This window comes from Jaculus jaculus, chromosome 2, assembly GCF_020740685.1.
Source record: "Jaculus jaculus isolate mJacJac1 chromosome 2, mJacJac1.mat.Y.cur, whole genome shotgun sequence".
Lineage (NCBI taxonomy): Eukaryota > Metazoa > Chordata > Mammalia > Rodentia > Dipodidae > Jaculus > Jaculus jaculus.
Genome location: NC_059103.1, coordinates 67,864,019 through 67,889,055, shown reverse-complemented (window position 1 = coordinate 67,889,055; position 25,037 = coordinate 67,864,019). Strand labels below are relative to the sequence as shown.

Genomic DNA, 25,037 nt, shown 5'->3' with positions numbered 1-25,037 from the left:
ATCATCACTTCCGGTAACCCCGCGGACCACCGGCTCCAGAAGGGAGAATGGGAGAGGGGCGGGGAGGGAACCGTGGAAGATGACGTCACGGCGTGCGCCAGGACGTACGAAGCCGTCTCCAAGTAAGGGCAGCGACCGAGGGGTAGCACCGGGGAGGGTGGGCTAGGACGAGGCGGGCTGGACCATTTTTCTTACTGTAAAGGGGGTAAGGATCACGAAAGGGGTAAAGGCAGAGGACGAGCGTGGCCTTTGGGGATGGGTGCGGCGGGGATTAGGACAGCGCTCGAAGTCTGGGGAGGCTGATGGTGACCTCTGACCTGGGGCTGATGCTTCCACAGAGGTCCGCCGGGTGGTTTGCTCCGGCCTGACCGACCGGACCTGCGGAAGCCCGGTTCGCCTCGGCCCCGCTAGGCTGCTGGGCACCGGCAGCTCGCAGCCCGCCGCGGTGGCGGTGCTTCCGTGGGTGGGGGAAGGCTGGACTGACGCAGAGTGAGTGTCAAGGATGGAGGCTTCGACTCCGGGCGCAGGGGGACTGGGGGAAGAGGTTGAACTCCTCAGGGCCGGGATGGGGTGCGGGTGCGGGTGTGGGGTTGCTAGGAGACGCGCCTGTGTGACCCCAGCCTCGCGAGGGCGGCTGGGTGTCACTGCCACTGTCCTCGGGGGACCTGCCTAAGGGAATGGGCGCTGGGGTAGACTTGGCGTGAGGCCCAGACTTCGAATGTCAGTGGAGGGAGATGCCTGTGGGCAGTTCTAGGGGCAAGTGGTGCCTGGCCTGGGACCTAACCTAGGCCAGACATAGGAACGAGACTTTCTAGGACAATGAACGCCACCTTTATAATGCTTTGGATCAGCAAACTGGAGAAAACGACGGAAGCTTTACTCCTGAACTTTCATTTGCATACAGGAAAGAATAACAAGTAAATCAGTAAAGTTGGTATCAGCAAGTGAGAACCATCCCAAAGGCCGTGATAATAAGTGGGGGGAGGCCACGGTAAGTCGGATAAGGGGATTGATGAAGCCACGTTTGGAGGGAATCCTACGAAAGGAAGGTGAAGAAAGATCCAGCGGAAGGCTCTTAAAGGGAAGCATCAAAGCGGAAAGAAACCCTTAAGACGATGGTGGAGTAGCAGAAAGGGTTTGGTTTTTCTGTTACTGTAGTGAGCTGACCTGATTTACATTTAAAATCACTGCAGGCTGTCTGACCTGTTAAGAGGCTGTTGCTGGAGGCCTGGGGAGAGGTGACTTTAGTGTTGAAAAAGCTGTCACTATAGAAATAAAGGGGATCCACTCAGAATGTATTTGGAAGAGAGAGCTTGGCAGGACTTGATGCTGAACTGGATGTGAAGAGTGTGGGAGAGGGTGGAATCAAGGATATCTCCCTAGGGAAAACAGTTTGGAAAGGAATATCTCTTAAACTTAGTGGGAAAGGTCCACAATCCCAATGAGGTTATCCAGAAATTAGATATACAACTTACAGGAAAAGTCATAATTGGGAGAATAATAAACCTGGAGTCTGTTCCTACATCTAGGGATAGCATGTAAATAAAAGGGGAGAGTTTCCAGACTCCTTACATTTTGAGAATGCCCAGAGAACTACAGGCCAACAGGAAACTGTCTTGTTTGTTTTTTTGAGGTAAGGTTTCACTGTAGACTGACCAGGAATTCACTATGTAGTCTCAGGGTGGCCTTGAACTCATGACGATCTTCCTACCTCTGTCTGCCTCCCAAATGGTGGATTAAAGGCGTGTGCCATCACGCTTTACCAACAAGAAACTCTTGACAAGACCTACATCTCAAAAATAAAAGAGGAGCTACCCCCTCCTTAACTCCTAGAATGATGGATCCACCCTGTTAATCAGTGAGAGTCATCCTTACCAGCCTGTCTCAGATGTCTTCCGTGCCTCCTCTGCCAGCTGACAAGGCTTGTACATTAGGACACAGGTGATTTGTATACATTACAGGAAACCAGGTTTTGTTGGTACATGTTTATTTACATGTCTGTTTTCCCATTGACTACATCTTTTTTGTATCTTCTTGGCTTCTAATACAAAGCCTTGTCCATGGGAACCCACGTGTCTGGCTGGGCAGGGACACAAAGCTCATAAGGTACCAGCTTTGGGATCTGGTCACTTCTGGCAAAGGAAATTTTGTCCCTGTTGCTGCTGCAAATGCCACCACAATTATGGTGAATTTCACAATATAGTGGAAAGGGTATTGAAAGAAGGCCTGGTTTTATACTCAAATTTGCTAACAGGGTGGCCTTTGATAAAGTTCTCTAAGGCTGAAGGGCTGGCCTAGATTAGAAGTTGCATTCTGGTGGATAGATAATGCCTGGAAACATACTGTTTAGTGCACAAGTGATTTAAATTGTTTTCTTTGAAATTTGCTTGCCAACCTTTGAATATTGAACATCAAAATCCAGCTAAAAATGAAAATAAAAATGGAGCTAAGATGCTTCGTTTGAAAAAAAAAATCACAGTGACACCACCAGTCTGAGGTTCCTAGAGTGTCCTGCACACTGGAGCTGAAGAGTTGCTTGCCCTTTGTTTATGGTTCTAGTCCAAGTGTGCCAAAGACATGTCTCCTCACTTCCACTCCCAGGTTGACCCCTATGACCATTTGATTTGCTAGTCTCAGTCAAGGGCTGTGCTCTCCATTAGTGGCCACTAGCCACATGTGACTGAATTTCAATAACAAGTCAGTTCCTCAGACATGTATTTCAAATGTAGCCACATGTGGCCAGTGTCTCCCTGTTGGATGGATCTCAGGCAGAATAGCCCTATCAGTTCTATGGGTCAGTGCCAAACTGAAGACCTGGCAAGTGCTCTGGGTGCTGATCATTCCCCACATACAAAAACAGGTGATCATTGCTTATATTCTCAGGCGACTTAGTCTTAGCAAAGAGCTCCAGGGTCTCTACAAATAAGATAAATTGCTCATGTAATAGGTAGAGAATAGTTGGAGAATGTTCTGAAAACATGAGCCCCTGGGAAGAATGTTCTCTTTTGAATAGTTGGATATAATCAGGTGCCAGAAAGATCCAGCTGCACCTGATGCTGGTGCAAAGCCCTCCTGCATTTTCCACTCCAGTTTTTAGAAGGGAAGCATCACCATACAACAGTTTACAGCTTGGAGTCTGACTTACCAAGTTCTGTTAAAGGCTGAAGATCCTGGCTGGAGAGTTATGAATGAATCTCTAGTATTGGCCTGTTTCCAGCCCCTTTCTCACATTTCTTACATTGTCTGCCTCTGGTAACTGCTTTTCATGACCTCTTCCTGATCCTTGTCTTTGTTTCTTAAAATATGCTGGTACACACCTGTAATTCCAGCCCCAGCAGGCTGAGGCAGGATGATCACTGGGAGTTTGAGGTCAGCCTGGTCTCCCAAGCAGGCTCTAAGGCTACTGAAGACCCTTGCTCAGAAAGGACAGCAAGAAATGCTGGTGAAGAAATTTTTTCATTTCTTTTGAATTGAGAAACTGTAAGTTGATGACCCCTTAGAATTTCTCTCCCAAATAGAAAACCAACTATAGGTTGATTGAAGTTGATCTACTGATATTATCTGCTACAGTGTTGTGAGTGGAGTTTCCCCATACAATTCTAATCATGTGTGTGCTCCAGTGCTGGTTCAATACATACATGGCTCCCAACTTAATGATCATTTGACTTCTGTACAGTGATGTGAAGAGCATACACATTCACTAAAAACCATTCGTTGAATTTTCATCTTTTCCAGAACTGAAAATAAGCTGGGCAGTAGCTGCAAGGTCCAGCTCCCAGATCCCAGGCAGCCGTGAGGGTAAAAACCCAAGACTTAACAGTGTCAGGATACATTTTCCATTTAAAATGTTTTCGACTTAGGAGTTTATCAGAGCAAACATTATGTGTAAGTTAAGGAGTGTCTGTATTTAGAATGAATGTGTTTGCCTCCTGTTGCTTTTTTTAGAATAGTTATTTGAGAAGTCTTTCAGGTATCCGTATTTTGGATTTCTCCATTGTTTTCTGATTATTTCCCATATTAAAGGATCAATCTAACTTCATTCTATTAAGTAAAATAAAAGCACTGTTACCCTCCCCCCCATGTTCATGTCTAACACACCATGCTCTTGTCATGGTCTGTATAAAAAGATGCCGTTTCAAAGAAGGGTTGGAGTATAATTATGCCCCATGAACACATCTTGAGATTTGCACAACTGTGTTGCCACTTCCCTTTTCAGATTCTAATAACCAAAAACAGAATCTAGAACAGGAAACAAGTCCATGGTATGAATACGCAGGCGAGTGTGTGTGTGTGTATGTCTGTGTTTTGATTAATGGAGGAGAAGGAAACCTGAGAACCAGTGATGTGTGGAGCATAGTTTCATTTGAAAGTTATTCAGTTGTAGTGACAGTGATAACATACATGATAGCATATAAGAAAAGTACACTTAACAATAAACAAAGAATAAGAAACTGTTGAAGAAAAGTAGGAAGGAAGGCTTGGTCATGCCTGTGGTGTTGGCACCCCATCAGATTTCCAATAAGAAGCATGCACTGTGGTCTGAAGATAAGCTGTGTCTCCAGTGGGGTTATTTACTCATACTGAAGAACAATAGTCCTTTACTGTACAAGGATTATTAATGATTCAAGGGAAACAGCTTTAGGAAAATCCATTACTACCACAAAGCAAATTCACCACCAGGCCACATACTTTTCTATTCTCTGCTGATGAAGCTTAGCATAGATAAAAAGAGGCCTCACTGTTCTTCCTGTATTCCTTTCTATTCAGGTACCTTGTGCATTTAACTGCTTGTGAGTGTTATAATGGAATAGCTCATGAATAATCACAACTATGAAGAATGTTGTGTTGTTATATATACTTTAAGAAGCTGGGGGGCGGGGGAGAAGCTGGAATTGGGGAAATGGCTCAGTAGTTGAGAGTACTTGCTGCACACACATGAGGGCCTGAGACAGTCTGGGTTTGATTCTCCAGAACTCACAGAAACAGCTGGGCATGGCCACATATGCTTGTAACCCCAGTCCTGAGGAAGCAGAGACTTGAGAGTTGCTGGGGCTCATTAGAACTGCAGTTCTGAGGTCAGAGAAGGCACTCTGTCTCAAGGACATACATGGATGAGTGAGACATCAGATGTTCTCTGGCCTTCACACACACATTGCACACATCCTGCACATGTGCGCGCACACACACAGCCTGAGGCACATGCTGAGCTTGGTGGTACAGACCTATAATCTCAGCTCTTGGAAGGCGAAGACATGACAACCACAAGTTCAAGGCACATTTGGGCTACAGAGAAAGTCTAAAGCCAGCTGGGCAACTTAGTAAGACCCTGTCCCAAAACAAAGTACAGCCAGGCATGGTGATGTACATCTTTATTTAATCCCAGCACTCAGGAGGCCGAGATAGGAGGATGGGTGTATGTTTGAGGCCAGCCTGGGACTACATAGTAGATTCCAGGTAAGCCTGGGCTAAAGTAAGACCCTACCTCAAAAAAGTGCAAAGAGGGCTGGAGAGATGGTTTAGCGGTTAAGCGCTTGCCTGTGAAGCCTAAGGACCCCGGTTCAAGGCTCGGTTCCCCAGGTCCCACATTAGCCAGATGCACAAGGGGGTGCACGCGTCTGGAGTTCGTTTGCAGAGGCTGGAAGTCCTGGCGTGCCCATTCTCTCTCCCTCTATCTGTCTTTCTCTCTGTGTCTGTCGCTCTCAAATAAATAAATAAATAAATACTTTTAAAAAAAGTGCAAAGAGAACTGAGAATATAGCGCAATGGTAAAGTGCTTGCTTAGTATACACAAGGCCTCATATTCAATACTCAACACTATTAAAAAGAATGTGGGAGAGGAAAAGGGAAGGAGAAACAAAAACAGGTACAGGAATTGCCCAATGAAGTGAAGTCTGTAGTCTTCAGGCATGGTGGCACACACCTTTAATCCCAGCACTTGAGAGGCAGAGGTAAGAGGATTGTCATGAGTTCAAGGCCACCCTGAGACTACATAGTGAATTCCAGGTCAGCCTGAGCTAGAGTGAGACCCTACCTAAAAAAAAAAAAAAAAAAATCTTATTTGCAAGGAAAGAGTATGAGTACTCCAGGGCTAAACTTTAAATGCAAGCACCTTTGCTAGGCATGGTGGTGCATGCCTTTAATCCCAGTACTCAGGAGGCAGAGGGAGAAGGATTGTTGTGAGTTCAAGGCCACCCTGAGACTACATAATTCCAGGTCAGCCTGAGCCATTATGAGACCCTACCTCAAAAAACAAAAGCAAAAAATTAGACTTTTGCATCATACCTCTGTATCTTAAACTGTCCTCCCTAGAACCGATTACCCTTCCCCCAAAGCAGCACTGAATTGTCAGTTCTCTGTTTAGATCCTTATTGGCGCTTATAAACATCAGTACCCTAATTAGTATTTTAAAGTGCTCTGGGATCTTAGTTGGGAACCCTGCTCCAAATGCCATAATTTATATCTCAGGATAAGAATAGGCATGTCTGATGACTTTCTATGTAGGTAAATTGATTCTTCTAACAAATACTTTTCATGCCCCAATCGCATACCAGACCAATAAGTATAGTGAGTGAGATGGTCCCAGTTTCCTTGCTCTCAGCCCCCCTACACACACACACTGAAAGAAGAAAGGTAGATTAAGTAGAATTAGAGCAGAGTAAGGGTAAGTTGGTGATGCTAGGGCTGACTTAGCAGGGACACCATCCCAGACTGCATTTCATACTACCTTCAGGAAGTGATGGAAGGTGAAGGATGAGAAGCAACAGATAGGCAAGGAAAGGATGACTCACTTCTGTGAGTTTGAAGCCTTCATGTAACAAGAAGGGGTGTAGATCTAAGGCAATGGGGAATGGGTCATGCTGTGCACACGTCTTAAAATTGATTTTGTTTGGGTGGATTTCACAACCTACCCCCTACACACACACCAAAACTGTAAAGTACCTGAGAGGGAAATTAGACCATTGTGATGGGGTGTAGGACTACTAGAATGGGGTCTTTTCAAAAAAGAATAGAAAGAGTGTTTTTCTGGTCACCTCCTGGACCTTTCCCTTCTCATTTGTAATGCAGCAGTTTTTCTTCAGTACAGAGAAAGCAAAGTCTCATGAGAGCCCAACATTTAGAATTTTGACATTCCTGAGACCAGAGTCATACTAATATAAACTTCATCTGGGGAAAGGGAATTGTCTTCTCTTAACTCTTTAAGTGTCCATGCTGCACTGGGCTTTCCAAAGGTGAGAGGAAAATGCTCCAGAGGTATAAGAAAGCATGAGGTGGATAAGGTCCCTAGAATTAGAAGTCTTTCTACTGCCACATGTAAATCGAGATTGGGGCAAACCAAGGGCCTAGGTCTGCCTCCTCAGGCCCTCTTAGTGAAAAGTGAGTGAGTCTTTTCAGAGATTTTTTTTTTTAAATCTCTAGATCAATCTGATTCCAAAACAAAAACAGGGAAAATAGCATCAGACAAGAAAATAATCACTCAACTTTAGGGCTCTTGCTCTTGACTCATGTGAAATAATTAGATGGCATCAGGCAAGTCTTGTGTTTACCCCGTAGAAAGGGTGATGGAATCATAAATAATCATAATATAGTTTGATTAATGCATATTTCTAAAGATGAAGAACAGACATTGCTGTGGCCAGTGTCTTCATTTCTCTTAGAATGAAAACCTGTGAAGGCCCACTTCCCACCCAGTGCTGGATTGGGTTGACCTGCAGCCTCTCCTACAAGCCATTGCTGCATTCACACTCACTTGTAGTTGGGACCAACCTTAGATCCTTTGCTTCCCTCCTTGCAACATCCTCCTTTGAATGCCCCATTATTACTCTCCTTCATGCCATTCAGGGCTCCACTAAAAGATCGTTGGCCACCAAAAATCTGTTCCAATCCTGCTGGTTTTTAACAGACTATATTATTAATTCAAAGCACATACCTTTCTCTAAAGTTCTGACTACAACATAAGCTTTAGAAGGGAGGGACCATGGCTGCTTGTTCATCACCATATTCCCAGACCCACCCATGCCTGAGCATGGTAGGCACTCAATAAATGTTGACTGGATAGGTCCTTGTCAGGGAAGAAGGCCTGCAGGGTTGTTGCAGTGTAATGAGCCTCTCCTTTGTCTCTTCTGTGATGTCAGTGAGATTGTTACAGGAAACTGAAAAGCAGAGCCTTTCATCCACATGCACAACCCTGTTTAAGTGTGTTTGTGTATATGTGAGTTACTAAAGAAGTTACAGGAAAAAATAGAACATGCAAAATGTTAATGACTTCATACCAAGGTGAAAACAATTTGCTTCCATTGCTCTTTGTATAGAAAGGTAATAGGATTGTTGAGCTTCCTTTGTTGTGACTGACTACTTTAAAACATGCCCTAGACATTCAACAACATTTATCAAGATTGAGCAGCCTGTTTAGTTATTAAAAGCTTGGGCTCTGACTCCAGACTGTCTAGGTTTGAATGTTGGCCCTGCTTATTTCTAGCTATATGACCTTGGACATGTTTCTTAATCTCTCTTTGTATCAGGTCCTTCATGTGTAAAATGAAGACAGTGGTAGCATCTGTCTTACAGAATTGTTGTAATCGTTATGGGGATTATTATATACAAAGCACCTTATAGAATCCCTGGCTCATAGTAAATGCAGCACTTAACATTGCTATTATTTGTTGCCGTGATGAGAAAGACACAGTCCCTGCTTTCCAGAGCGGAGCAGAAAATCTAGGAAGAAAAAGATGCAGTGAAGTAACTGCAAAAGAGCAAAGCCAGCTGTGATAGGTGCTGAGGAGAGAATACTCTGGAGAAGTGTAATAGCAAAGAGGTGCCTCCATTGTGAGGAGAGATGAGCAGAAAAGAGACATTCTGAGTGGAAGGGTCAGCCAAGACAAGCAAGTCAAGCAGCACAGTGGTTCCAAAACTTCTTTAATTCAGAACTCTTAATTCACAAGTTTTTCTATTTACTTGGATTTTAGAGCAGCTTAATGGTTTGTTGGATTGTTGTCTTAAGCCAGAATCTTGCTATGTACTTCTGCCTGACCTGGTATTCAGGCTGGCCTTAAACTTACAGCACTTCTCCTACTGTAGCCCTTAGCTGGGATTACAGGAAGCACTGTGCCCAAGTTAGAAATTTTCCTAGTACATTTTGGCTGGATTGGCTACTCCAGTATAAGTCATATAATTAAACGATCACAACTAATAAACATGAGTACTTTGCATCTCAAGTCACCTCTGTAGCCAGGCTTTAGACATGTGCAATAGGGACAACTAAGTAGACCACAGGCCAAAATACATCAGCCTTTTCTGCAGAAAATGCACTCAGTAATGAATTCTATCTCAACACATTGCTTATACATGTGTGATATGAAGAAAAGAAATCATTTTGCAGTCATAGTTTCTTCCCAACACAATTCATTTTCTATCTTATGCTAGAATTTGGGTGTTAAGGTGATAAAGATTTCACCAAGTGTCTATCCAAAATAAATGCTATAAAACTGTGTAAAAAGTCTATAATAATAGGCTTCATGGACACATCAGTTCAATTGTGGTCTTCTAAACAGCTGGATATTCCTGATGTTGCCCAAGGGAAACTCCCAGCAGGCTTCATGTATCAGATCAACCCTTGACCATAACATAAACAAGGATAACCACTTCCTGGTCTTGCATTAATCCTGAGAAGAATGTTAGTTTCGGGCCATTAAATGCCTGGGTAGAAACTGGGAAATGGTAGTTACTGTAAATAAGTTGCTTTCTAAGAGCAATGACAAAAATCCAAGGGAAAAAAAAAAAAAGACCTTTTTAAAAAAAATTTATTTATGACAGACTCAGTTTGAGAATTTCAAGTTTCCTGTAGCATGAGATATTTTCATTTATTCAGAAAACATTTGTTGAATTCCTGCCATGTACCTTTCTAGGTGCTGAGAGTACAGCAGTAAATAAGATGGATATAGTCTTTTGGAGGAAAGCAGACATTAACTAAGCAGACCTTGAGAGCTGAGTGCTATAAAACACCAGTGCTATAAAACACAGGTTTGACTCCCCAGTACCCAAATAAGCCAGGTGCATAAGGTAGCACATGCATCTGGAGTTTGTTTGCAGTAGCTCGAAGCCCTGATGTGCCCATTCTCCCTGTCTTTCTCAAATAAGTTAATAAAATATTTTTTTAAAGATGGCTTCCCCCTGTATCCTTTTCTCACTAGACTTGCAAGGGAGTGTTCAGCTAGAAGTGTTCATAGTGCACAATGATGAACACAGCTGGAAACACTTGTGGCAATCTTCACAACTTGGGTTTTCTGGGTCACCTGATGTTGGAGAATACCACCTATCTCCCTTTCAGGATTAGTATTTGAAACACACAGTAATTAAAGTATTTTGAAAAGAATCATATTAAGTGCCAGTTGTTAGCATTGCCTATTATCTTGAGTAAGCTAATTGCAGGCCTTGTGTGTCAGGTTATGCCATATGATCAGAATTCATAGAGTAGTGAAAGAAACCCAGTTAAGTCAGGCTTTAGAGAAACTGGCTGGTTTTAATATGCTTGACCTTCACTTTCCTCTGAAAGTGTCTAGAAGTCAAGGAAGTTCCACCTATTGAGTACAGGGAAATGGAGATTCATTAGTGGATGTTGTGCCCCTCACAGGAACTGACTCATGGACTTTAAGATGAAACATGTAGTTGTATGGTGAGCCAGAGACTCAGAAGCTCGTATCCTTACCAGGAAAAAATGTCATCATCTCATCTGAGTCTTTATTACACACTATGTTCTCCCCTGGGTTTTATGAATTCCCTTTAGGCATTTTCTCTATAAGCAGCATGCCTGGTACTGCATATTACTTGGATTCTTTCAACTGGGTGAAGTGGCACTTCCAAGCTTTGCATCAAATGGCTAAGCATTAGTTCATTCATTATTGCTCAAGAAAGGTCACCAGGGTCAGGATTAAGAAAGAGGAATGATCATCTTTAAGAGAGAAATTCTCCATATAGTGAACTTCTTGAAGGTAGCTAGAATTTCTAGATAAACAGCCTGAGCTTAGATTCTCATAAGCTCAAGACCTTACCTAAAGCATACCAGACTAGGTATGGAGCTAGAAATGGATAATGTTCCCAAGTAGCAGCCAGAAACCTTTCCAGTTCTGATAAACCTGTTTGAGGAAATTCAGTCTCATAATAACATGTCCAAATACCGGACTCTCCTACTTACTCACCAAGTCTATCCTCCTTGTCTTCCCCAGCCTGTCCTTTTGTCTAAGTTACTAAATAGAACCCTTCAGTGGTGAGACTTTCCACTCTTCCCCTCTATTTTTTTTTTTTATCGGTTTGGTTTTTGTAGTTGTTGTTTGCTTGTTTGTTTTTTGAGGCAGGGTCTCACTCAAGCCCAGACTGACAGAATTGACTCTGTGGTCCCAGGCTGGCCTCAAACTCACAGCAATTCTCCTACCTCTGCTTCCCAAGTGCTGGGATAAAGGCATGGATCACCACACCTGACTCCCTTGCCCCCATTTTTTTCTCAAGTTTTATATACCCAAATGTAAATACATAGGCTTCAATTTTGTATAAGTTAAATTAATGTCCATCAACAGAATAGATAAGTGCATTGGGAATTCTTCACCAAGGGGGGTGAATTGAGTAAGTGACAATGTTAGCTAGATGTGATGGTATCTATGACTGTCAGCTAGATGTGATGGTGTCTGTGAATATCAGCTGGATGTGATGTGTCTATGTATTACAAATATGATGGGCAAAACAGATATATAAAAAAAAACAAGTGTGACTTGGGAGATAGAGGTAGGAGGATTGCTGTGAGTTCAAAGCTTACCTGTAACTACATAGTGAGTTCCAGGTCAGCTAGGGCTAGAGTGAGACCCTACCTGATAACCTCCCCCCAAAAAAGGTGTGAAAACAAACAGCATTTAGGGTAATGGTTCCAATCTAGAAAAGAGGAAGGGTTGCTCTGCAAGGGTTCCAGTAGGGATTTCAACTGTGTAGATAATCTGTTCTTTAAGGTTTGTTTTAAATGCATAACTTATTCTGTCTTCTGTGTCTGAAATATTTGATCATAAAAATAACGGGGTAGAGAGATGGCTTAGCAGTTAAGTGCTTGCCTGTGAAGCCTAAGGACCCCAGTTCAAGGCTGGACTCCCCAGGACCCACGTAAGCCAAATGCACAAGAGGGCACATGCATCTGGAGTTCCTTTGCAGTGGCTAGAGGCCCTGGTGTGCCCATTCTCTTTCTCTCTCTCTCTCTCTGCCTCTTTCTCTGTCTCTTGCTCTCAAAGTAAATAAAAATAAAAATTTTATTTTAAAAAATATTCTATTCATTTTTATTTGAGAGTGACAGAGAGAGAAAGAGGGAGAGGGAGAGAGAGAGCGTGAGAATATGAGCACGCTAGGGCCTCTAGCCACTGCAAAGGAACTCCAGATACATATGTTCCCTTGTGCATCTGGCTTACATGGGTCCTGGGGAATCAAGCCTTGAACTGGTGTCCTTAGGTTTCACAGACAAGTGCTTAACCACTAAGCAACCTCTCTATCCCCCACCAAATTTTTTTTAAAGTTTTTTAAAAAGTAATAGGAATTTTTTGGAAATACTTTGTTTGAAGGAATACATTTTGATCAGTTCTCATTTAGCCAAACCCACTGGAATTAAGATTGATAATTTCAGAGTAGAAACCAAGAGAGTCATAAGTCATCAGGAAGGTTTTTCAGTTATACTTACAGTACTGTTCTTATTGGACATAAAGGTAGACTGTTTGAAGAAGCATTCTCTAAAATGTGATGATGAAGGGACAGTACAGTTGGCACCTGGCAGGCCCTGGTGGAACAGAGCCTTCACACATTTTGTTTGACCTGCACGGTGCTCACATTTTCAAAAATAATGACTGGGCTGGGACGGTGGCTTAGTAGTTAAAGATGCTTCATTGCAAAGCCTGGTGGCCCAGGTTCAATTTCCCAGTACCCATGTAAAGTCAGATGCACAAAGTGACTTATGCATCTGGAGTCTGTTTTGCATCAGCAAGAGGTCCTGGCATGCCTATATCCACTCTCTCTCTTTCTCTCTCTCTAATTTTTATTTATTTACTTGAGAGGGAGAAAGAGGCAGAGAGAGAGAATGGGCATTCCAGGGCCTCCAGCCATTGCAGGTACACCTAATGTATCTGGCTCACATGGGTTCTGGGGAATCATACATACATACATGGTGTCCTTTGGCTTTGCCAGCAAGCACCTTAACTGCTAAGCCATCTCTCCAGCCCACTCTCCCTCTCTCATTGAAACTAAATAAAAAATATTTAAAATTTTAAAAATTACTGTTGCAGTCTTTGGTGATTCTTGGGCCTGCAACTGCTATTGGACTACTGTAAACTAATCCAATGGATTTATATCCGCGTGGGTTCGAACCACACTTCTGGTACCACTTTACTGTTGCAGTCCAGTTCGCATTGCTGGTAGAAATCACCCAACCAAGAGCAGCTTCAGGGAAAAAGAGATTTATTTTGGCTTACAGGCTTGAGGGGAAGCTCCACGATGGCAGGGGAAAACAATGGCATGAGCAGAGGGTGGACATCACCCCCTGGCCAACATAAGGTGGACCACAGCAACAGGAGGGTGTGCCAAACACTATCATGGGGAAACTGGCTATAAAGCCCAATAATACACTCCCTCCAGGAGGCATTAATTCCCAAATATCCATCAGCTGGGGAGCTAGCATTCACAACACCTAAGTTTATGGGGGATGTGTGAGTCAAACCACCACAATTACCCAGTGTCTTTTTGAGATTTCATGATATAAAAATGTGAAATGCCCCTCTTTATTTCTTTCTGTTTCTCTTCTTTTTTTTTTCTCTTTTTTTTTTGGGGGGGGGATAGGGTCTAACTGAGTAGCCTACAATGGCCTGTGACTCTCTATGTAGCCTAGGCTAGCCTGGAACTTATGATCCTCCTATCTCCCTCCTGAATGCTCTGGTTATAGGCATGTACCACCATGCCTTGCAATCTATTCTAAAGCTCTCAGGAAACCTAGTCTCTCTAGGTATTTAATTCTACATGATTATTGCTGGCTAGAGCTAAGTAATGACTATCACCTTCATTTTGGAGGTGGAGGCAGGAGGATCAGAAGTTCAAGGTCAACCTCTAATACACATGCACCACCTTGTGCATCTGGCTTACTGGGTACTGGGGAATTGAACCTGGGTCTTTAGGCTTTGTAGCCAAGTATCTTAATCGCTAAGCCAGCTCTCCAGTCCTAATTAAACATCTTGATTCAAAAAAAGTATATCTTCCTAGCTGTCTGCTGTCAGATTGCACTTAATATAAAATTCTCTTCTGTTCTTGGGGTCTGAAGATGACAACTGTAACACGACAAGAGGTCCTTGGCCTGTACCGCAGCATTCTCAGGCTTGCACGGAAGTGGCAGGCAGCATCAGGACAGATAGAAGACACCCTCAAAGAACAACAGTATATCCTAAATGAAGCCCGAACATTGTTCCAGAAAAACAGAAATGTAAGTTCGCTCCCACTGGAGATGGCATAAGGAGAGGAACTTCTTGTGATCTTTATTTCCTTCCTAGTCTGACTGGATATGACTGACCAAGCAAATCAGCATGCAGCTTGGCTAGCTTGCCCAGATCCCCAGCCACTGGAAAGCCAATCCTGGCCAATGTTTCCCTCTCTCCCTGTTTGGGCCTCAGCCCAGCCAGTAAGGGGATTAGCATCCTCAGAAGACCCTGTGAGGAGGCAGGGTCTCATGCTAGTGAGAAAGGAAGAGCTGTTCTTCATACACTGTGCCCATTGCCGGCCAACTCCCACCAGAGATATGCAGTGAAATGCTTTTATCAATTCATAAAACTATTCAAAGCCTCCCAAATATAAACTCATTCAGAGGGAAGAGAATAGGATTGAGACATAGAGCTCCCTTCATAACTTAGCTTTGAACTCAGTGGCCAGCAAAATGAGGTTGCTCTTTGGTACCACAGAATGCAGGAAAATAGTACTTCTGCTATCTAGTTTAATGCTGTGCAAACACAGACACCAGGCAGCCATTTGGCCCATCTTGACAAACCTGAAGTGTAGCTGGTAGCCCCTTAGAAAGACTAGCCTTGCCAGCACCAAGCACAGGAGGCCCTTAGCACCTGGTTTCTCTTCAGCCCCTTTCTCTTGACCTCATGGGGTCAGTGCTTTTAGTTTTCTACATGAAAAGTCCAAACAATAAAATCTTATTGTTTTTCCTTCCCTGATACTATCTACTTCTGGCTGTGGATCCCCTCACTCCCTCCTAACACATTTAGGGTCACCTGAAGTGTAGTTTATAGGTTGAGGCCACTTGAATGCCCAACCTCCCCCATCCTGCCAGCATACACATCTGTCTTCAAGGCCACCCCTCCTCTGCACATTTGTCTATAAGGGACTCTCACACCCTGCATATCTGTCTATAAGGGCACCACTATCCTGCACATTTGTCTATAAGGACATCTCCCAGCCTGTAAATTTCTGTCACTGCCCTGGTCACCACTCTGCAACCCTGTGTTCCTATTTCCCATTCAACAATAAACCATTCCTCATTCAAGTGATCACCATGTACCAAACACTGTACTAGACAGTGGAGATATAAAATGAACAAAACCAAAACCAGGGTCTCTTAAAAATGTTTCAGAGTACATGATAAAGTAGAATTACCATTGAAACAAGTGCTACCAAAGAAACCTCAACATGCCTTCCTCTTCTAGGAACCTCTGAAGCTTCCATGCTTTGTAAGTCTAATTAAAAAAAAAACAAAATCCTCTTCCCTCTGCCCTCTGAGTGCTAGAAGTTCAGGCCACACCCAATGGAACTTTTTTATTAAAAGTAATTGGAGCCGGGTGTGGTGGCACACACCTTTAATCCCAGTACTCGGGAGGTAGAGGTAGGAGGATTGCTATAAATTCGAGGCCACCCTGAGACTCCATAGTGAATTCCAGGTCAGCCTGGGCTAGAGTGAGACCCTACCTCGAAAAACCAAAAAAAAAAAAAAAAAGTAATTGGTAGTAAAAAGTTTGAGGCTTCCAGGTGTGGTGGCGCATGCCTTTAATCCTAGCACCTGGAAGGCAGAGGTAGGAGGATTGCCATGAGTTCGAGGATACCATGAGACTACATAGTCAATTCCAGGTCCCAAGCTAGAAAAAAAAAGTTTGAGGGCTGGATAGATTTCTTAGTGGTTAAGGTGCTTGCCTATAAAGCCTAAGGACCCTGGTTTGATTCCCCAGTATCCACGTAAAGCCAGATGCACAAGGTGGTGATGCATCTAGGGTTTGTTTGCAATGGCTTAGAGGCCCTGGTATGTCCATTCTCTCTTTCTCTCTCATAAATAAGTAAATAAAGAAAAATATTTTTAAAATGTTTGAGATCCCCTAATATTCATATTCTTTTTATATGTTTCTTTTATATTAAGATGGTCTTCCTGGACTTTGTCATATATTTTGCCTAGCAAAATTTCCATTAAAGTAATGACCATTGGCAAATGCTTTGATTCAGTTGACCTTCTCCTAAGAGGCTCCTCAGCCTCCCCACTCCTGTCTGATTAACTACCCATAAGTTTGTAGCAGACATTGTCCTTTTCTTCTTCTTGTGTTGTTTTTTTGGGGGGGTGGGCGAGGACAGAGGAGCATTCTGTTTGAGTTTTGTTTTGATGCAAGGTGTCATACTGTAGTGTAGTCTGTCTTTGGACTCATTATCCCCCTGCCTCTACATCCTGACAGGTGGAATTTCAAGCATGTGACACCACACCTGGATTCCACTGTGTGCTTTCTGTGTCTCCAAGTTGTTCTACACATATAGTAGCTTTGATAGGTAAAGGCAGAGACAATTACTCCATCCCCACAGTGTCCAGCCTGGTGCTCTGGATATCATAGTTTTGCCAGTAAACAATTGCAGGCCTACTTGCCTGAGGACTACTGAAGACTCGGTGTTCAGTTATTGCAGAAACCCTTCCTTTGCCTCTGCCTGGATTAGACATTTGGTGAGACAGGGAGATAATGTTTGTCACTGATAATACATGACATTGCCTGGGAAAGGGAAGACACTGGCTTACAATTTTAAGATGTAGAATTGTTTTAGCATGTATTAGAAAAAAAGTTAAACCAGAATTTCACAAATACTGTTTGTAGGGAAGAGCCCATTCAAAGAAAAATTTTAATATTAATATTAGTAGCATATGAATTTCATAAAACTATGCAGACAGTCAATGAGTACTTGAATTTGGCATACTCTAACCCAAGCTTGTTTTGACAGATAGCTAGAACCTCAGAAGCTCCAGACCTCTTAGCCATATAATTTTTTTTTTTTTTTTTTGGTTGGGGGAGAATTCCTTTCTTCCTAGACCCTCATGTGGACTCCAGCAGTCTCTTATAACCTTGATGGAAGCGAGAGTTTAATAATCCAAAGGTATTTCATTAATTGCTCTGAGTCCCAGTGGGCCACTGAGAATGTAGAAATCTGTTCCCAGTGTAGACAGCAGAGCAATGGCTTCTGAGAAGCCAGAGGTCAAAGTTAAGCCTTTGCCAGAGGGACTCAGTTGTAGTTCTCTGCATTGCTGTTCCTAGAACTCCAAGGGCACTAGAGGACAGGAATTCCCTTGGAATGTCCAAGCCACATGGGTCTAGACTTCACTATGGGTGTCATCTCAGGCTGAGGCATTTTACTTCTGCTCTGAGTCCCCTTCACAAGCTCACAGGAGACCCACATGCTGATTCATAGTCTGTGTCCTTGGAATGAAAGTTTCTCTCCTCTAGCTCAACTTTCTGGTTTTTGGAATGAACCTTCCATTCCTTTGCTTGAAAATACACTACCATGATTTGACTAATTTGGGATTTTAAAAGCCCTTTGTTCCCTCTTGTAATGAACAAGGCAGTTTACATAAAATAGGAGATAATCATTTTCCAATGTCTTTCTCTAGGGGTTTCTGAGTACTTGCTGAAACAATTGGGTTACTTTAAATTGAGTCAACATGGGAGGGTGTGAAGTAGCTTGTTCATTCAGTATTGGGTGGAATATAAATTTAAAGACTGTTGCTGGGAATATAAATTGGTAGAAGCTTGGAAGGTGGTTTGGGAATACTGTGAGAATTAAAGATGAATGAATATAGATTCATTGTCCTAGTGGTTTTTACTATAAAAGTTCATCTTTTACATACATTGGCATGTGAGCCAAAACAAACAAAAAAGCCACAAGATCTTTTAGGAGAATTGTTTATAATGGCAAAGATTGAAAATAAGCTAAATGTCTATTAGTAGGATATTGGCTAAATTATAATAAAATATTATATTGGAATTTTGTATAACTTTTAAAAGGGGGAGAGCAGCTTTGTGTGTGACTCTAAGAAAAGCTTCAAATAGTGCTAGTGAAAATTCAAAGACTCAGAAAGTGAATTATTATTTGCATTTTTAAAAAGCTAAGTTTCTATGTACATATGGATTTATTTTTGCATAGAATCCTTGGAAGGACACACAAGACCTTGCTGATAAACTGTCTCTGAGAAGCCTTTAATCCTGGTACTTGGGAGGCCTGGGTATGAGGATTGCATTCCAGATCAGCCTGGGCTAGAGTGAGACTATACCTTAAAAAAAACTGGAAAATAAAAAATAAAAGTCTCTGAGAAGGTAAACTAGGACACAAAAGTAGAAGAGAGAGTCTTAATTTAATTGTCATCTGTATTTTTTAGTTATTTTTACCAAGTACATATACTACCTAATGATCTATTTCAACTATTTTTAAAAGTTTAACCCTGGTACTAAGTTTTAATACTAATCTGCTTTTATGAGTTTTGGGGCAGGGTGGGGAGGGATTTTTGTTAGATGGGCTTTTGCTGTGTTCCCTGGTGAACTGGAACTCTATCAGGCTAGCCTTGAATTTGTAGTGCCCCTCCTGCCAATGCCTCTTGTCTGCTGAAATTATAGGCATGTGCCACTATGCCTAGCCTACTTTTTATAGTTTTTTTTAAATTGTCAACATTGGATTTACTGGCTGGTGAACTAAATTTTTTTAAGAAATTCTATACTTTTTTTTTTTTTTTTTTGAGGTAGGGTCTCATTCTTTCTCACTGGAATTGGTTATATAGTCTCAGACTGGCCTCAAACTCACAGCGATCGTCTTACCTCTGCCTCCTGAGAGCTGGTATTAAAGGTATGTGCCACCACACCCAGCTCTTTACCTATTTATTTATTATTTGTTTTTCAAGGAAGGGTCTCACTCTAGCGCAGGCAGACCTGGAATTCACTACATAGTTTCAGGGTGTCCTTGAACTCGCAGCGATCCTCCTACCTCTGCGTACCAAGTGCTGGGATTAAAGGTATGTGCCACCATGCCAAGCTTCTTTACCTATTTTTTTTTAAAAATTATTTTTATTTATTTATTTGACAGAGAGAATGGGTATACCAAGGCCCTGCTGCAAATGAACTCCAGATGCATGCACCACCTTGTGTATCTGAATTGCATAGGTCCTGGGGAATTGAACCTGGGTCCTTTGGCTGTGTAGGCAAGCAACTTAACTGCTAAGCCGTCTCTCCAAACCATCTTTACCTATTTTTAAGTACCATTAAAGGGGTACTAAAAGTCTTACTTATCTGCCCCTTTAATAGCTCACAGACCCAGACCTGATTAAACAGTGTGTAGATGAATGCACAGCCAGGATGGAAATTGGACTGCATTACCGGATTCCTTATCCCAGGCCAGTAAGTGTGACTCCCATTTCAAGGTGGTGGGTACTTATCCTTGTCAACCTTGTTATTTCTACAGTGTATACCAAGAAGTCTAACACCTGCTGAGGAACCTCATGACATTGCTGAGAGCATTTGGAAAATATGTTAGCAATTATCCCATCCAATGATCCAAGGTGTCAGTGAATGTATGATTTCTTCTTTTTTTAAAAAAAATATTTATTTATTATTTTTGACAGAGAAAGAAGGAGAGAGAGATAGAGAGAGAGAATGGGTATGCCAGGTCTTCCAGCCACTGCAAACAACTCCAGATGCATGTGCTCCTTTGTGTATCTGGTTAATGTGGGTCCTAGAGAATCAAACAGAGGTCCTTTGGCTTTGCAGGCAAGCACCTTAACCACTAAGCCATTGCTCCAGCCCTATGATATCTTTTTGTACAGTTTCCCTGCTGACTGGAAGGGAAAACTTGCCCATGTTTATAAAGCTTTCCTTTTGACTTTCACTTTTTTCATGGAAATGCACTTTTTATTATAAAAAGCATGTTTATTATTACTAAAAAGAATAAAGTTCAAGCATTGAAAGATGCATGAAGCAGAAAGTGAAAACTGTTAAAAATTCTCACCCTGTGGAAGTGATACCATAACTGTCATTGGAAAAGATAAAATTGGCAGTATTCAACTCTTTGACCTAGGGAAACAACAGTTCGCTATTTTATTGATTCAACTGAATCATCTGTTATTATATTTTGGGGGTTTTTTCTTATATTCATATATGTTCTTTACACAGATAGGAGTTTATGCATACTACTTTTAGTTATTTTTAAAATTTATTTGCAAGGAGGAGAACACACTAGGGCCTCTTGTAAATAAAATCCAAAATGCATGTTCCACTTTGTACATCTGGCTATATATGGGTACTGAGAAACTTAACTTGGGCTAGCAGACTTTGCAAACAAGCATCTTTAACTACTGAGCCATCTCTCCTGCCCCTGCTTACTGTTTTTATTACCTACTTATTTTACTGCATCTCTTAACATTCTTGCATATGGCTCTACCATAGTCTTAAATGTTTGCATTATATGCTGTTGTATTAGTCAGGGTTCCTCAGAGAGCAAGAACTAGTCAGGGTATAGATATATATCTAGTGTATGTAAATACAGAAATATCTAGCTATAGAAGAAAGGATGCTTCTTATGAGGAACTAGTTCACACAGTTGTGGAGCTGAGATGTCATCTGTGCTAGAGGGAGACCCATGAGAAGGCAAGTGGTTTAATTCAGTCTAAGTCTGAAGGGCTAAGAACCAGAAGGCCTGATGGTAGAGATTCAGTGAGTCAGAGGAGAGATGTCCCAGCTCAAGTAAGGAAAGCAAGAAGGCCAAGGAGTGAATTCTTCCTGCTTTGCCTTTTTGTTCTCCCCAGGTCCTCACTGGGTGGGAGGATGCCCCTCCATACCGGGAAGGGTGATCTACTGAGTCCACAAATTCAAATGCAAATCTCATATACATCCAGAAATGATATATATTCTGGGTCAAATTGACACATATTAGCCATCACAGCCACAGTGTCAGTAGCTCTCTACTTCAGGCATTTAGGTTGTCCCACAGTGTCCCATCATGCACTGCATATCTCTTTTCCTTTCCTTTCTTTGGATTCCTATGTTGCTTCATGTGCTCTGCATTCATTCACCATGGCAAAGAAGAGCATAAGCTCTAGAATCAGGCTCTAGGGTTAAATTCCAGATCTACCACTTAAAGTATAACTTGAACAAGTCAGTATTTAGTGAAAAATATAAAGATTAATGAAAGGTGGGTATGGTGGTTCATGCCTGTGATCCCAGCACTCTGGGGCCTCAGGTAGGAGGATCACCTTGAATTCAAGGCAAGCCTGGGTAGTAGAATAAGTTTCAGGTCGGCTTGAGCTATAGTGGTACCCGCCCTAAAAAAAACAAAACAAATAAACAAAATAGTTCTTAGATTGCAGTAGATGTAGCCCTTACCAGATACTATTCTCAATGAACACAAGCTACAGTTGTGCTTATAATCATTATTCTTCTCAATCAGATTCATCTGCCTCCAATGGGTCTCACTCCACTACGAGGACGAGGACTTCGCACCCAAGAAAAACTGAGGAAGCTTTCCAAACCAGTGTATCTCAAATCCCATGATGAAGTTTCCTAACCCAGAAGAAAGTTTATTTATTTATTTTCAATTTTTTGAGGCATGGTGTCACTCTAGCCCAGGCTGGCATGAAACTCACTTTATAGTTTCAGGCTGGTCTCAAACTTGTGGTGATCCTCCTACCTCAGCCTCCCCAGTACTGGGATTAAAGGTGGATACCACCATCCCTGTCTAAGAAAGCTTATTTTTGAGAATGATGAACCAACAATTTTGAATGTAAACCAGATAATATGACCCTTCGTCTTGATCAGGGGCAGAAATACCTTCTCCAGACATCCAAAATTGGTTCCCTCTCATAGCATGTCTCACACTATCCCTGGGGTTTCTCAGTCTTGCTGCCTGAGCCAGTGACATTGACCCTAAAGGTCATGGACCTTACATTCTCACTGATGTCACCTTTGAAATCAGAAGGCCTACAGGAGGAGTGCTTATGGTATTGAAGCTTTTCATGGGAATGCTGTTCCACACACATCATCTGGTGCAAAGAAATTGTGGTTTCCAGAAGCTCATATAGCTATACAACTATAGACTACCTTCAGAATACTTGCTGTTTTTTCACAAGCTATAGATTTGGCTAAGAGAGAGAGAGAGAGAGAGAGAGAGAGAGAGAGAGAGAGAGAGTGTATTTTGGTCTTATAATTCTTGCAATTTTCAGCTATAATTCTCCTTTGGATTGATGTTTTTTATTCTTTCATTCTGAGGCAGGTCTCACTGTATAGTCCTGGCTCACCTGGAACTCCCTATGAACACCAGGCTGGCTATGATCAAGTGATTGTCCTCTTGCATCTGCCTCCTGCCTACTGGGATTATAGGCATATACCACCGTACCCAGATGATCATGGTTTTTTGTTAGAGGGGTGGTGGTTTTCAAGGTAGGATCTTCCTCTAGCCCAGGCTGACCTGGAATTCACTTCGGGATGGCCTCAAATTCACAGTGATCCTCCTACCTCTACCTCCCAAGTGCTGGGATTAAAGGCTTACACCAACATGCCCAGCTATGTTCTTTTTAATAGAAATTATATATGACACCCATTCTTCTCCCCACCAAATCCAGCTGATTATGTTTTTGCCCAATGGAAATTTTATATGACACTCATTCTTACCAGTAGATGAAAATGCATGCTTTAATTAAACATATATGTTACCTGCCCTTAAAGCCTGTGATGACTTAAGATATACTTAGGAGCTGAAGTGCTTCCTTGGAATTCATGGTGTTTCATTTTAACATAATTTTAAAGTGCAATATCCAGGACTAGAGAGATAGGTCAGTAGTTAAAGCCTAACGACCTGGGTTCAGTTCCCCATATCCATGTAAAGCCAGATTCAGAGTGGAACATGCATCTAGAGTTTGTTTACAGTGGCTGGAGATCCTGGTGTGCCCATTCTCTCTGTCTGTCTGTCTCTGTCTGCTTACATAACTAAATATATTCAAGGTGCAAGGTCCAAGCTGGCCTTCAAAATAAGTCCAAACAGAAATTGGACAAATAGGATTTACACCCTGCATGAGTGGAGTCAGATGAGAGACATGGCAAGTCATTTCCAACAGAAAGGCATCACCAGTAAAGACAAATCTCTACCAATTTAGGCCTCTCTGTATTTTTCTTTCTTGTGATTTTCAAAAACAGCAGGCAGAACCTGCCCCTGTGAGTAGGAGCGTACTCTTCATGTTCAGTGGAGGTGACAATGACATGGAGAACAAATAGACTATCTGTGGAGTAGCATATGCATATTTAACACTAGTGCAGCTGTCAGCCTTGGCAAAGAGAAGTGCAAATGTGCCGACAGGTGTGTTGACCCATGCCGTTCAGTGAGGATGCATCCCAGCCTAACTTGAACTGAAGATAGGAATCTGATGATGTCATGTTTAAGTGTTTCCCATGTAGCAAAGGACATGTGAACTCAAACCAATTTGCTTCCTCTGGTGGATGCCAAGGGTCAATGATCTATTCCTGTATGGAAGGATAACTGGCTCCACTGGACCAAGTGAGACAAGCTTTCCCATCTCCACCATGGGTCCTTACTAAGCAACCCAAGGAGACAAGGTAATTTTGACTATGTACAATTTTGCCTCACTCTACTGAGCACTGGGACCCACCTTCCCACTGAGCCTTCGTCACAGAAAGCATTCAGTTGCTAAGCCAATCTTTGATCATCTTCCAACATGTCAGAAATCTTCAATGGAAATTTTATATGTTCGGTCCCCTTTACAAAGATGGATATACAACTGCACAAAAATATAATTGTCACTTTCCTGAAAGACCATCCATGTAACTTGTGTTTTCATTATTGGGTGATGGATTTTGAGATGGGCTCACTACCCCAGGCTAGTCTTGAACTCAAGGTCCTCCTGCCTGTCACCTGAGTGCTGGGATTACATGTACGGGTTACCATGTCCAGTTGATTATCTTATTCTTTCTTACTCTTGGTAGCATTTATCCAACTGTCTCTCGAAGACTATAAAATTCCCATGTTCTGTCTGATGTTCTTTTTTTATATAGTTGTTGTTTTTCATTTTGCAAGGTAGGGTTTCCCTTTAACCCACAGTGACATGTAGTCTCAGGGTGGCCTCAAACTCACTGCAATCCTCCTACCTCTGACTCTCAAGTGCTGGGATTAAAGGCGTGTGCCACCACACCCAGCCCCATGTTCTGTCTTCTAAAAGCCAAACATATCTTTCTTATAATCTCTCCTTTAATGTAGTTTTAGTCAATCATTAAAAAGAACTGAACATAACTCCTTAAGGGCTACATTTTTTAAAGCAAGGACCATGGTGGTGAGTAGGTTTCTCTGGTGTCATCTGCTGAGCTATTTATAGTCAGGGCTGCTCCTTGATGATCTGGTTTCTGGCCATCTCAGCCCCAGGACTCCAACCTCTAACTTACGATGATTTCTGAAGAGCACATTGCCCTTTTTCAGGAGGGGACATCATTACCACATTGGCCCTAATCAAAAGTGACCTCAACTTTAGAGCAGTCTTTGTTTACAAAGTGAAGGAAACGTTTAAATTACACAAATATAATTCATCATGCAAAGGCATCTTGTCCTTGCTCCTCGAGGAAGGAGAGAGTTTCTGCCTCCCTCTGCTCCTCATTACTGGAGCTGGAGTTAGATACGTGTAACCGAAACTCAGCTGTTCCTTAGCGATACTCTCATACCAGCTGTTTTGCAGCCTGTAGTATGACTGACTTACC

At 42.3% G+C, this 25,037-nt stretch overlaps 1 protein-coding gene across 4 annotated transcripts; it reads left to right on the top strand.

Moving 5' to 3' along the window:
• Positions 1-10: 10 nt before the first annotated feature.
• On the top strand, positions 11-24,108 carry Lyrm1 (LYR motif containing 1). 4 transcript variants are annotated; one of them, XM_004665446.3, is made up of 4 exons: positions 11-122; positions 14,327-14,485; positions 19,593-19,685; positions 21,730-24,108. In XM_004665446.3, the coding sequence occupies exons 2-4, from the start codon at positions 14,327-14,329 to the stop codon at positions 21,844-21,846; spliced, it is 369 nt and encodes a 122-aa protein (XP_004665503.1). In that variant the 5' UTR covers positions 11-122; the 3' UTR covers positions 21,847-24,108. The 4 variants fall into 4 exon arrangements, with proteins under 4 accessions (XP_004665503.1, XP_044998978.1, XP_004665502.1 ...); XM_045143043.1 differs by lacking the exon at positions 11-122 and adding an exon at positions 156-205; XM_004665445.3 differs by lacking the exon at positions 11-122 and adding an exon at positions 359-489.
• The last annotated feature ends 929 nt before the right edge of the window (positions 24,109-25,037 follow it).

Bases quoted from the DNA above. Each gene is read 5' to 3' on its own strand.
- Lyrm1 (XM_004665446.3), top strand. From the start codon at position 14,327: ATGACAACTGTAACACGACAAGAGGTCCTTGGCCTGTACCGCAGCATT. The intron at 14,486-19,592 runs GTAAGTTCGCTC...CCCCTTTAATAG, and splicing joins TGTTCCAGAAAAACAGAAAT to CTCACAGACCCAGACCTGAT. The intron at 19,686-21,729 runs GTAAGTGTGACT...CTTCTCAATCAG, and splicing joins GGATTCCTTATCCCAGGCCA to ATTCATCTGCCTCCAATGGG.